This window comes from Anas platyrhynchos, chromosome 7 (genome assembly GCF_047663525.1).
Source record: "Anas platyrhynchos isolate ZD024472 breed Pekin duck chromosome 7, IASCAAS_PekinDuck_T2T, whole genome shotgun sequence".
Classification (NCBI taxonomy): Eukaryota; Metazoa; Chordata; class Aves; order Anseriformes; family Anatidae; genus Anas; species Anas platyrhynchos.
The window spans coordinates 26737821-26751626 of NC_092593.1; the positions used below are offsets into that span (position 1 = coordinate 26737821).

Here is a 13806-nt window from a genome sequence, read left to right on the forward strand (position 1 = left end):
TGTGAAGGAAGGCTGCCATATGGTGTGTACATGGGTATTTTTCTTCGACAGCCTTTATTTTAAGTTAAAGGAATTCCAAGACATTCTATTTTGCAAGAATACCATTTCAAATACTTATCAGCATATGCCAGAAGAATACCTTGAAAGAACATTGAAGAAAGGCTGTAGAGCTCCAGGAAAGTTTTAAATTGAAAAAATTAAATAACACTTTTATCCATTTTTGAGGTACCCTGATTGCCTTAGTTCTGTCTGTTGTACCAGTACTAGACTTTAATCTTTTAACCATTTGAACAGAAGTCTTTCATAAGTAATATATAAAATCTAATTTTACGTTAATGAATTTGTGGAACTCTGTGAAAACTGTCTCCACAGTGCCTTTCTGAAGTTTTTTGTTCACATGGATCTTGTCTTTAGCTAAAGTGTTCTTGTCACCTTGAGGGGTTACTCGGAAGGTAGAAGTCTATCTGTGAGGGAGAACAGCTCCTTTAAAGAACCACAGAAACATCGGTCCTGCTGTTGTGCTCCAGTCACGACACACACATACACGTTACACGGGTGTGCTCTCCACAGCATCCACCGCTGTTGAGCGAGACAGCCAGGTGCAGCTACCGCGGCCTTGTGGCCTGCGATGGGCTGAGGAGACAGCCACGTGTTGATGGGAGCTTGCTTTGCATGGCTGGCAGAGCTGCTTTTCTTCATGGTTTGGTTCCCTGAGCTGACTCCCCATGGGCCCAGAAAGTGTCCCTGTTTGTGCGAAGGGGTGGCAGGAGGCAGCGGGCGGTGAAGGAGGCAAGGCGAGCCAGCACGGCCTCTACAAAGAGGTAGGATCTTGAACTTAAGATGGCCTCTGGGAAGAGGTAGCTTTGCCTTCATCGTGTGTTGCTGCTGGTGCTTGAATGTCTTCGGGGGCAGGAAGTTGACTGACCTGGCCAAACACACAACCTTGTTGAAAGAAATGAAGGAAGAATTAAAAATAAATAAAGGGAGGGTGAGAGGAGGGAGGAATCCCTTCTCCTTTCTGCGTTGGCCATATGGAGGCTGTTTTCAGCTGCTGTCAGCTGCAGCCTGCCTCCATCTGTGTGTGTCTGGTGGCTTGCAGGTGCAAACACCTCTGATCTTTTTATTTTTATTTTGAATTTGTGTTTGCTGGCATCAACATGATACATATAGAAACACCCTGTGTCTTTCTATCTTTGTTGTATATGTGCAGGGGTATATACGTAATTAAATCCTAGAGATCCCAAATTCAGGGGTCAGAGCGTAAGGTAACATGGTACTGTGGTGAACTTAATTTTCTGCTGTAGCTTGAGCCATCATTTCTCTTTATGTCATGAAGCTTAGTGAAATGGTTGCTGAGCTGTTAATTCACCCCCCTCTGAACAGTTCTTTTGTGGAGATGAGTGCTCTGTGTGAGAAGTCTTTATTAATTGACAAAAAAAAATAGATTTTTTTCAACATCATTTTATAAGTATCTAATTATCACTCCCATAGGAGTACTGGCTGTCAGAAGTATAGATACAGTTTAAAAAAAAAATATTAAAAAATACAGGTTTTTTCTCTTAAATGAGAATTGAGGTCATGAAGTAGCAGTATCAGGGCGGTTAACAAACATGCCTTGAACAAATGGGCAATTTTACTAGCTTTCCTTGTCCATAGCGAGAGAAGAAATATAATCTATGAGTATAGGGAAACTGAGGAAAAGTTTCCATCCAACTTACATGAAAAATTCTGTACGTGTTGAGCATTTAACTCTTCCTGGTGCTTTTGAATACATTATTCTAGCTATTGAAAGTTGTATCTCATCAATCACATACTGGTGCTAGCTTATGACTGGGAACTTGTCTTAGCGATTTTATCCTGACAGTAATTGAAAGCTGATTAATTTAATTGCAAGCAAGTTTTTATTTTATCCCTTTTCTCCTAGAACTTCGCGTACGCATGTGGTGTTTGGGATAGGAACGGAAATAGCGTTGTCTGTTTTGTAATTCAGCACAGAAAAGCTGGTAAAATACACACTTTTTAACCTTATTAACAGTAATCTAGCTGTCAAAAGTGTAGTTTGAAAAGCGGAATAATTACAAAACCTTTTATTTAAAATGGTGCATAGGGCAAGGGAAAGCCAGTTGTTCCAGGCCTACCAGGCAAGCGCTGTAAGGCAAGGTTTGTCAAGTTGTGCTCAGTTCTCTGCATGGCTGCCCGTGTGCACGGCGTGTGACCAGTGCCAACATTTCATCTCCCAGAGAGCTTTAAATGCAATGTTGCATCAGTTCTCTGCCTCCCAGTGGGCAGCGGTACCCCTGTGTCGAACAGGCTGCTGCTTTGTATTCGGACCCCTTCGCTCAAGAACATAATTTTCCTCCTTGCGTATTTACCCACTTTTTTTTTTTTTTAATAGGAGAGTTGATCTTAATTGAATGTGATTGTTGCTCTATGTGTTTGGGAATAAAGTCATTTGTTTTTTACATAATTTTCTTATACTTTTCTTCAAGTTTCCTAATTGGAATATCAATATAATATTGAAAGAGCAGTGCCATAGGACACAATTCAAAATTAGAATTTGGCTTTACTAAATTGCATTGTGATAAGTTTGCCATGCTTAAGTTTAACGAAAATGCTAAGAAAATAGCACCATTCGCTATTGCTACCTTATGTTGTGGCAATGTCAATATAAGTAGGAAGGAGTTCAATAACCAAAAATGACAGAAGTGTTAACTTCAGTAATTTATTATCTATGTAGCTGGCAGGTTGTAGAAGTCTAACTCCTTTTAATAGATGTTATAGCAATATGCAATAAAACTGTTTGAACTGTACAGAAATATATAGATATCTTCGACTGTAAAAGTTGGTATGTTCTTTAAATAAACTATTTAAAAAGATAACAGATGCTTAAGTACAGCAAGCATATAAAACCACAACAGAGTACGTGCATAACTTCTGCAGTTCACAAATGTCTAGAGTACTATCTCAATTTGTGTCAAGAAAAATCAGCTGGCCTACTGAACTCTCAATATTTGTAAATATTGAACTTACATTGCAAATAACGTTATGACAGATTTGTGGGAGACTTCTTAATGCCTCCGAAAGTTCTTTTCGTTGGGAGGGGTTTACAGTCTATTCCAATTAACAAATTTTCCATACTGGAAACAAGAAGTCAATTACAACAATTATTTTTGAATAGCTGATTTACATAACCTTAATTGTATTTATTTCCTTTGAAAGGCTGAGGCTGATATTTGTAATGGTTTGATTGATTAGTGGTATATTCATACTGTTAGGATTGCTACTGGTAAGGTTCTCCTGCAGCTGTGGTCTTGAGTTGTTCTCTGCTGAATAAACATTTTAGAAAACAAATGGCAGTTTTATTTCCTTGGTAAGGAAAGATGTCAGATCTTTGTTACCACTACATTCAGTACTTACAGTATCTCCTTTCCTCACTCTGTTTAAGTCTAGTTGCGATAATTAATTAATGGTGTGTTCCATACCATTAAGAAATGTTTTCTTTTTTTTTTTTAATCTGTCAAAATAGTGCCTGTCTGTGCACTACAGTCACTTGAGGAATGGCAGCAGTAAGAAGCGCTGATGGACTTCCATAACAGCAGCAACATGGATAGTCATTTTAATAATAAACAAGAGGTACCGTGTTTTTTTTGCCATGGTCATTTGGCGTCTGGCTCCAAGTGTGCTATTTCGGCTGTATGTAGTTCTGAGGCGTAGAGATGGCGTGGCGGTGAATGTGGTGTGAATACCTGGGTGGTTTCCTTGTGATGCAGTGATAAAGTACAAGGAGTGTAGTCTTTGGTACTGAAATTAATGTTTCCGATAAGCTTTGGACAAATAAAAACTAAATTGTGTGCTCTAAGAGCTATTTGTTTGGCTGTGGAAAGGAAACAGCTTCCATATGAAAAAGGAGAACCAGTTTTCTACCTAATAATTTAAGGGGTTCTGTGCGCCTCTGAAATATGCATTGGTAAATATGAGCTGACACATTTCTAGCAACCAAATTATAAATGAGAGAAAGACCTGAAAATGTCAGTTTCTTCCTTAGAAGCATCCTTCCTTCAGGATTTTTGTTTGCATTTTTTCGTTTCCTTTCCCTCTCATACATTCATTTCTTCCCTTAGGCAAATGAGGTCCTTTAAATGTTTGTCTCTTTGTTTCAGTATGCTGCTTATCACAGGATATAATTTTTGACACATGTCTTGGAAGTGTCAAAGGAGATTTGATCTACTAATATTTTTATAGAGAGAGTGTGTATGCGGCCCTTAAAATAACAGAGAGAGAGGCAGCATGGTTAAATCAATCCTTTAGACTTTGTTTCTATATGTGTCTTGATATTGCATAACCAGGTGTATTAGCTAAATAAAATTTTTTTTTAGTCCTAAGGAGTTCAGAAAAAGCAAAACAAATGGATATCTGAAGGTAAAGACAACTTGTACGTGATTACTAGGCAGAGCGCTTGTTGTCAGGAGAGTTGTGCCACATAAGGCATTGGGCAGGAAAAGTGGTGCTGCAGTCATCTCCTGCCCTCCTGGAGAGGGCTCTGGGCTGTCAAGTGTCTCGTTGGCTGGGAGCAGCCAGTCTTGTAATTTGTGTAGGTTCATTGGGAAGTCATCCTTTTGTCTTTTATCCGGTTCCTTGGAACTACAACGGCAACAGCAAGCATGCGTGTCTGAGTCACTTGTTGCTGAATCTATCTATACCTAATATACATTATCTGATGACGTTGTATTAGTAGGGATAAAGACAAAAGTCCTTGTAGGCCAGCCTAGCTGGGGAAAAATGATTCTGATGTTTTTCATCGTTTTCACACCATCATTAATGTGAGTTTGGATAGCAGACTTTGCAGCTTGTCCATATTTAATTGTGGCTTTCCTGCTGGCCTGAGGTTGTGGAAGAAGCTGGCCTCACTCACCAGTTTCAGAAGCAAAGTATCTGGTGTAAGCTTGCAGGAGGGAACGGGAAGAGGCTATTGATAGATTTATGGTGGGTGCCTACAGGTACACGTGTGTGTGTGTGTGTGTGTACCTTGCATTCTTACAGAGGTGTAGGATTGGGGATTAACAGAGCTTCGCCCTCTGTCACTGGGCTGGATAGAACTTGTCCTTGAAACATAATCATTATGTAATTACAAATAAAAGCTTTAGCTGCGTACTCCATACAGCTTCCGTTGTTGTGCTACCTCTGCCCACTGTGTCGGTCAGTAGGGTTACAATTTTGAAAAACAGAACACGCTCCCACGCACCCACAAGACTTAAATGCTGGTTTGAGTGTTTAAGTATGTTCAACTGTAAATAGTTTGGAATGACATAAGATGCTCCCTAATCGTAGCATGCTAATTCTGAGAAAAACACGCCAACACAGGGCAGTGCTGAAGCATGTATTCAAGTTGTATTGGAGTCAATCTATTTAAACACAGATGTATGTGCTTTCCCAAATCTGTATGCTTAGGGTTAGCTGTTCTCAAATAAGGTTGTTGGTTTTATACTCCCATAACTGATAATTTTTGCATTAAAAATATAAGAGAAAATTTGGGGAATACTTGAAATATACAAATGGTGTTTTCTTTTGTTTTGATAGCTGATTGCTGTTTATGATGAGGAAGAACCTCACCGTAAGGCTGATGGCACCAACGGCAGTGTGGCAGACAGAAGTAGCCCAGACCCTTTTGAGGCAGAGGTAGCGGCTCAGTTGGCAGCCTTTCAACCGATTGGGGGTGAGATTGAAGTGACTCCTTCTGCCCTAAAACTGGGTATGTATATCATGCACGTTTATTTTCCAGTTTTAACCAATATGTATCACTTTTTCTTCTTTTTTGTTTGTGATATGAAGTATTTATAGATTTTTTTTAGCACTTGATTATTTACCTTACGATTCAGTGAAGATAGTTGTAATGACAAAAAGTTGTGCTTTTGAACAATTGGTGCTGAATGCTGTAACTGTGCATGGTGAATTTGCGCTAGAGCTTTGTTACCTTACTCTATGTTAAGCCCATCCATAGGGCTGGGATCTTTCTTCTCCTTTCTTTGAGCAGGTAAGTTACTGACAATCCTTCATTATAATTTTCTGAGAGCTCAAGAGATGAAACCTATTCACAGTTTTTCTAACAAGAAAATCAATGGAAAAAAAATACCATTTTTGTTTAAGAATGTCGGTTTAATGAGTGTAAACACCTGTGTATAAATATACATACATTTATTTTTTTTTACCTGAGCGTATCCCATGTTTCGGAGGTCCTGGTTGCAAACATTTCATCTCTTTGTCATTGAAGAAGTTGCACAACAGTCCTGTTTGCCTATCTGACTTTCAGGTGAGCAAATTGTGACTGGGAGAGGTTTCTCTTTAATTCCCTCTTAGATCAGAGAGCACTGCATGAGGTGCTGCAGCTCTGGTCCCTTGCATTGCTTCAACGGGCCTGGAAGGCCAAGAGTTCAAACACTGGATTCAAATTAAAAAGAGAGAGTCTTGTAAGTTGGATACAAAGCCGTTTGAATTACTTCCTTGGATTGAGAGTGGGCTAAGCTGTCACCTGGATACTAGATTTGGAAACTTTCAAAAACTTCCTGAGGGTGAATCCTCTTCCTGTCTGTCTGTAAAGCAGCGTAGTATACTGACAGCCTTTGGCAAATGAATACTGTTCACGAGAGACTTGTCTGCATTTCACTAGAGCTCGTTGCCCAATTCACCCTGTATTTCTTGGCAGTCTTGTAATGATGTGCGATAAAATTTCTGAATGTAAGTGGGTGGCATAAAGATAGAAAAACTACCTCTAGTTGTGCTACTTATGTTGTAGAGGAGTCTGGTTTTGATTTCAGAAACTGAATGTTCAGTTGTCTGTTTATTTGAATTGCAATCTAAAGGGAAAGGCTGATAAAAGAATGAGCTAAAATAAAACTTCTAATGAAGTTCATTGGTTGAGGCTGCATAACATAACTTCTGATGGAAGTCTGTGCTTATTTTTGCCTGTAGTAGGAAGTATTTTAATCCAAGCTGCATGAAACTTTTTAGATTCAGATTTCTGTTTTAATGGGTCATTTTGGTTCTTTCTATATTCTGGTGAATATAGCAAAATCTCTTTAATGACACAGGAGTTTCTCATATGAAGGTATCTTTGGAGAGGCTTATTCTTGTCATAAGAATTATGTTTTTATCTTCTATGTATCTTCACCGATTTTGTTAGCCATGATGTATGGAAAAGTTTGTGGCTAAAGGTCTGATTTTTGAATGGTTTGCCACATCGATTATTGGCTATTTTGGAACAACATGGTATAATCCATGTTTTTAGCATGTTTTTGAAAGTAGATGTACTAGTAGTAGTACATTGTTTTCCATGTACCTCTGAACTATATTAAAAACAAACAAACAAAAAAACATTAAAAGTAGTTTTTCTACTATGCTGTTGAACACAAGCTGAAGGCCGGAGAGAAGAGGAATTTCAACTTAATGCACTTCTATGTGAAACAGTTAAATGCTAATACTTTTGAGCTTACCATTAAGCTACCAGATCATTCAGTTTTCATAGCATTTATGGAATCCCTGCACTATAGAGTCTAGAGATGAAATACAGTATGCTAAGAGCAGCCAATTAGGCTTCTACTTCATTTTCAGTGCTATACTGATATACATTTGAAATTAAAATGGGTGCTTGTTTCTTAAAATTGAGAGCATAAATGTAATCTGTTTGTCTTGATGGTTCTCTTCCAGATTTCCATTTACCTAGCGTAAAATAAAAACAAATTTTCTACCTGTCAGTCTTGTAAACTTGGTCTGGAGTCTGAAATGTAGTTGTTTTCTCTTCTGGACTTTGCATCACTGATAACAGTTCTTTAAACTTAAATTTTGCCTTTATCTTTCCTGTATAAGTTGCTGTAACTTAAATTAAGTTCCTATATCCATTAGAAGCAAATTGAAATATATGTGAAGAGATAGGAGAATGTGCTTGCATCAATATCATTGATGCATGAACCACAGTAGTCTGGCTGCCTAATTATTGAATTGATTCAACCTTGCTAGCAGATATAAATACTAATAATTTTTAAAAGCTATCTTTATTTCAGGAACAAGAACATGATTAAATATATACATAGTGAGCAAGCAGTGGTACTTTACGTGGTGAAGCTCTTTGAAGTGCTGTCACGTGTTTGGCCTTTTAGAGTGTATTTTTGCAGAAGGCCTTTAGGGATGATATGTAGGAAATCCATTGTTAAATCAATTGACAGATTGTGGAACTATTCTGTCTGTTAGTTTCTGTTGGATGTTTTTGTGTGCTGTGAAACCAGATACCTAGTTCTATGTAGAAACAGTGAACATTTAGTGATCTGCTCAGAGAATACTTGGAGCTTGGTGAAACATGAAGCATGTGAAACAACTAAGTGCTGTCATTCTCAAGCATGAGAGAGTCAGCACAGATTTTAGAAAAAGCACCTAAGATACTGGCTTCAAAGTGTCTTCTTTTTAATGAATTGTTTATTTGATGCAGGTAAGTTAATTGAATGTTACACCTGATCCTAAAACCTGTACTGGCTAGACAGAGATAGCAACCGTGGGGGAAAGATGTTTTTATTAGATGGTTACTACTTGCACATTTTTTTGTGACTGATATCCTTTGTGTACTGACCACTCTGACTCAGTCTGAAGTCATGGTTTGGATGTCTTTCTGTTGATGGGTCTGGCAGAGCTGATCCCTACGCTGGGATAAGGGCTGGTAATGCTTCCTGGGTGACTTCAGAACTCGGGAAGAAATCCTCACTCTGTCTCAGCTGCTCTGAAGTGGAGGTATTGAAGTAGGCTTGGAGGCACTTTGAACAGCATATATTTGGTTAGTCCTCTTTGAAGTTGGTGTTGAAATGCTGTGTGGTGGATATGCAGACAGTGCATTTTTAAATAGAGAAATATGTATGATTATGCTTTTTTTAATGTTATGAAAACAGATATGAACTGAAACTATTCATTTGACAAAATGTTGCTTTTGCTTGTATACAGCATACGTGCTGTTTCAAAGTAGGGAAGATTTTTTCTTATATAAGAGCTATTTTGTTCAACTTAATCTTGCGATGTCAGTTTATTGGCAGAGTGTACTGATGTTTGTCAGTACACTGAGTGTAATTCTCTTCTGCACAATTCAGGGAAAATTAACATTTTGTATTTAATTAAAAAAAAAAGCATTGTAGAAGCACATGCTGTCTTCTGTGGTTTGAGGCAACACTGTTTATTTCTTTAAGCAAATATAATTTTATTCTTTCTTTGTGCCCAACAGCTGCTCTTACAGCAGTGATATCATGCTGCATTGCTCTGTGCAGTTTGTCACAGGTGTTGTGAGGATGCCACTGGACTTGATGGATTTTTCTCCTCTGTGGCATTTGGTTTAATCTGGTTTTAAAGAATTGTGATGATCAATTAAAGTCTACTTGTGTTCTTAAAACAAATGGCTGCTGTTCTCAGGCAAGCTAAAGGTTCGAAGATAACTTTTCATTTCAGTCAGAGTGCAGGCTTAGTATATTTTGACCTCATGACTTTAGCTTGGTATTACTTAGTTGTCCTTGATTCATGGAAATGAGCTTTGCACCAGCATAGCTGAAGTTTATCTTTATATTGCAGCAAAAACAATACAGCAATATATTCTGTGAAGCACTTATATATATAAGTATATATATATATATATATATAAATATATATATATATATATATTTATATATGAAAAATACCACATATTTGTTTTACCTGTTTAGAAAACAAACCAGCCCGCCCTTCCTTTCCCTGTACTCAAAAATTTAGCAGCAGTGTAGGTACTAAATTTATGTGCATAGTAGGTTACCAAAGAGGCCCCCCCTTCTTTCTAATAGCCCCTCTGCCTCTGATTTCCCCAGTGATTTTCTCATCCATTATTCCCTTTGCTTCTACTCCCTTTGCACTTGCTTTAATATATGTTACTTTGGGGTAAGGAATTATTCCCTTGAAAATATGATAAGTAAGGAGAAAAATATTTTCCATCACAAGTTCCACATTTTCCTGAAGTAGCTCGCCAGCCGAAATATTCATTTCCAGCCTTTTATTGCCTCAGGGACGGTTTTGGGGGATGGTGATGAATGGGGCTCAGAATGATGGAATGAATTCTATCACAAAGCTCTATACTGCTTTTTGATACTTGTTTATTCAGTGGCTTTCCTAAGATTTTCCTTATTTTACTGCTTTTACGATGTTGCTGTTTGTGTGATTATTCGTCTATTATTGTGATGCATAGCTAGCTTCAAAGGTGATATTGCTTAAAAACAAACAGAACAACCCACCTAAGTAAGCTAAATATTTGCAACTGGAGGTTTGGCAAGGATATAGGGTAATATCTTACTGAATAGCTATAGTGCAGTCTCTACCAGTACAGCCTGGAACTAGGCAGTACAAAGGAGTGTGAGGGGGTGTGTGTGTATTTATAAATCTCTGTGGTGCTGCATTACCAGGTAAGAGGCAATACAGTGAAATCTATTTAGAGTTGAAAAGGAGCCTACTAAGCTTGGCCGAATGATAGTTGGAAATTATTCAGGGTAAAAATAAGATTTCAAATAAAGGTCTTGAGGTAGACAATCATCCTTTTTTTCTTAAGAAACCAAATAAATATAGTTTTGCACAGTTTTGCATTGTTCATTCACCAATAGTTTTGTTAGCTGTTTGCTTTCATATGAATGTGTTCCAGTATATGGATGAACACATCTTTACAGAAGTTGTCAATAGAAAAATTACAAGTAACAGTTAAATGATTCAGCAACTTTGCCCATTCATTGCCACGTGGCTTTCTCATTGCTTTCTGTTTTATTTACCCTTCTTAGAGCCTAGGATGATAGTTAATTTTTTTGGCTCCTTACTTTGAAGTGCCACTTGAGATTCTGATTGTTTCTCAAAGCAGAAATCTAGAATTTCAGCCAAGTGGAAAGGAGAGCTGTGTATTTACTTCTCCTGAATGTAGCTGGCAAAAGCTGCACCTCCCTCCCAATATGTTGCAGTTTTCCCATGGACACAGTGGCTGCTGATTTGTGTTTTGTTTGCTTCGTAACTCACTACTTCATTATGGGGAAGTCAGTTTACTATGGGCATTAAGTAAAAGCAGAATGTTGTGCATCCTCATCTCACTAGATTTGAGATGAGAATGAATCTTGTACAGTATTTCTGGTCAACTCTTTTTAGCCTTCCAGCTGAAAGGGAAAAATGACCTTTTGGTGATTGTGTCTGGTCTTAACTTTCCTATAGAAACAGTTATCTTACTGTTTTAAATACTAGGATGGATTAATAAGGAATGATGATTCAGCTTCCTCACCACATAAAAACTAGGAGTACCAAACAAAATGATCATTCAACAGATTAAAAATAAAAACATCCCCAAGCTACCTCTTTCATGAAGCGTTCAGCTCAATTCTGTAATTCAGTGTTATGGGCCAAAAATCAATGAGGTGAAGTAGAATTAGACAAATTCACAGGATGTGGCTCATCGGAGACTTAACATACGGTGGAGTGGATGCTGCTCTTATTTGGAAGTCTTTCAACTGTTTATTTATGCAAGCTGGTAGCACACGCCATGTTGTCCTTGCTCATATGCACCCTCCCTGAGTATTTGCTACTGACCACAGTGAGGTGTGGGATTACGGGCAGGCCGGGTGCTTGGCCACACCAGGTATTAATTTACCTACGTGTGTTCGTATTGCTCCTCGAAACCTCACCGGACACCTTGAATTGCAGAAGTTTCACTACTTTATCTTAATATTAATATTATCTTCTTTTAAACTGGCAGGAATAAATTTGACATTTGAGGCTAAAATTGGTTTACTGTCACCAGAATACAACAGTCTTAATAGGAATTACTTTCGAGGAAAGATTAAAAAAATAGAATGAAATCTTTATTTAGATCACATATATATTTATATCGTATATGTAGAGCACAAACCATATTTACATATTACAGAAAAGTATATTAATGCCTTAAATTGTTATACTCCTTTCAAGTACCTACCATTAAGATATTCAAAAATACATTTCAGTGTTCCACTGCCAGCAATAAAATGCTACCAAAGTGATATTCAGGCTGTACAATTTAGCTGCCAAAGTTTTTAAAGAAAGTCAAGCCATTGAACTGTGGAAAAGTCACTGCCTAAGCACCTGTAACTGATGCTAGCTGAAGTGCTAAACCAGCTTTTGGCAGCATGGCCTCTTTTGCAGGTGCAGAGAGTATTTTCTTTGTGTCAGTTTATTCAACTAGTACAGTTCATTAAGTATTTCATTTGAAGTTGAGAAATGGGTTGGGAATTGAAATAGAAGAAATGCTTATTTTCACCTTTCAATCTGTGAATAAAAATGAGGTGCGAGAGCCTGAGATCTATTAGCTTTAAAATCTTGTAGGATATATTAGCCTAAAATGATTGATTTAAATTCAGATAATATGCTGTTTAAAAAAGCCAGTCTGTTTAGTAAGATGAATGCTTTTTGCTGTGTCCAGCAAGTTGGAAGACTAACAAGAAACCATTTTTATTGGTGTTTTTAAGAATATGTAAAGTTTAGTTTCCATTTACATGTGAATGCTATTTGGAAGAGATTACTTTAAAAATAAAATAAAATAAAAAAAGAGAAGGAAAACAAGTCATGTGTGCTTAGGGAAGTTCTAATATAACAGAAAATAGATTTTTTTTTTTGTTTGTTTCCAATGATAACTTAAAAGAGACAAAATGATTGCAGCTGCTCTGATTTTTAATCCCTGTGCCCAAAGCAGGGAGCAGGAGGGTGTGGATCAGCTGGTGGGTGCCCGATGCTGACGTGGGTCAGACGGGGGCTTCACCGGAGAAGAGCAAGAGGAGCCAGGCCTGTAGTGGTGAGTGCTGGCTCTTGTCAGCAGTGCTGCTGTGCTCTCACAAAGCTCATCAGTCGGCCCAGCAAGGGTAAGAGTCGTGAGTTTTGCTAGAATCCAGGCTGGCAAAACCCACATCTCCCTGCTGCGGGCAACGTGATTGATCCCCATGCTGGGGGATGCTGCTGCGGCTCCCTCTGCTCTGCCCCGTCTCGTGCCAGTTGTTTCATGAGGCACCATTTCTCATAACAGCAGCTCCAAAGAAATGTCCTTCTGGTCGGTCAACAGCTGTAGGAACAGTTCTTGTGTTTTGTAAATAAAATCTGACTTCATTTTTCCCATTGTGTGCAAACAGGGAAAAGCATTCTGTTGAAATCCATGGCACCCAGGAACACCACCCCAAAACATCTGTTTTTATAGACTTTACTGGGTTTTACTTGCAGTTGGCTGCTTTTGTTTTCCTTTGTAAGAAAAAGCGCTCTTTCTTTAGAGTGATGGGGAAATACCGTGCTCTGCATTTGCAGATTTAAGTCACTTGTCTCGCTGTTACATCACCGTAGTTTGTTAATCTAATCTTTTATCCATGGGAATTTAAAAAATGCAGTATGTACCTCAGGCAGAACTGATAGCTGTAGATCTTTGATTTTATTGCTGTTATGAGCAATTTGAGTTAGTTTTAAACATAGAAGGCATGCTGTCAGAGCAGTATATAGTTAATAATAATAATAAAAAAGTGGTGCTGTCCTGTCACAAAGTAGAATGCACAAGGTAATGTCAGGTACACTTTAAGTACATGGCAGAACCATTACGTGGTGCCTCAGGTGGTGGTAAGCAATAAATCTGAGGGTGACCAAATTTCCTCAGGCTGATGACTTAGAGCTCTCAGAAAGCCCTGACCGGCAGAGCTGTCTGCACGCCTGCTAACGTGAAATGTCTCTGACAAAGAGAAGAAAAATGGTCGTATATTAATGACCTTTCCTGTATTT

General features: G+C 38.2%; 1 protein-coding gene across 6 annotated transcripts in view; it reads left to right on the forward strand.

Annotated features, from left to right (window-relative positions):
• Nucleotides 1-13806, forward strand: part of PARD3B (par-3 family cell polarity regulator beta) — a 399043-nt gene that overhangs the window by 109671 nt on the left and 275566 nt on the right. For all 6 annotated transcript variants that reach the window (XM_072041064.1, XM_072041061.1, XM_072041062.1 and 3 more), the window contains one exon: nt 5578-5749. In XM_072041064.1, the coding sequence (XP_071897165.1) occupies nt 5578-5749 (172 nt within the window). The remainder of the gene's footprint in view (nt 1-5577; nt 5750-13806) is intronic.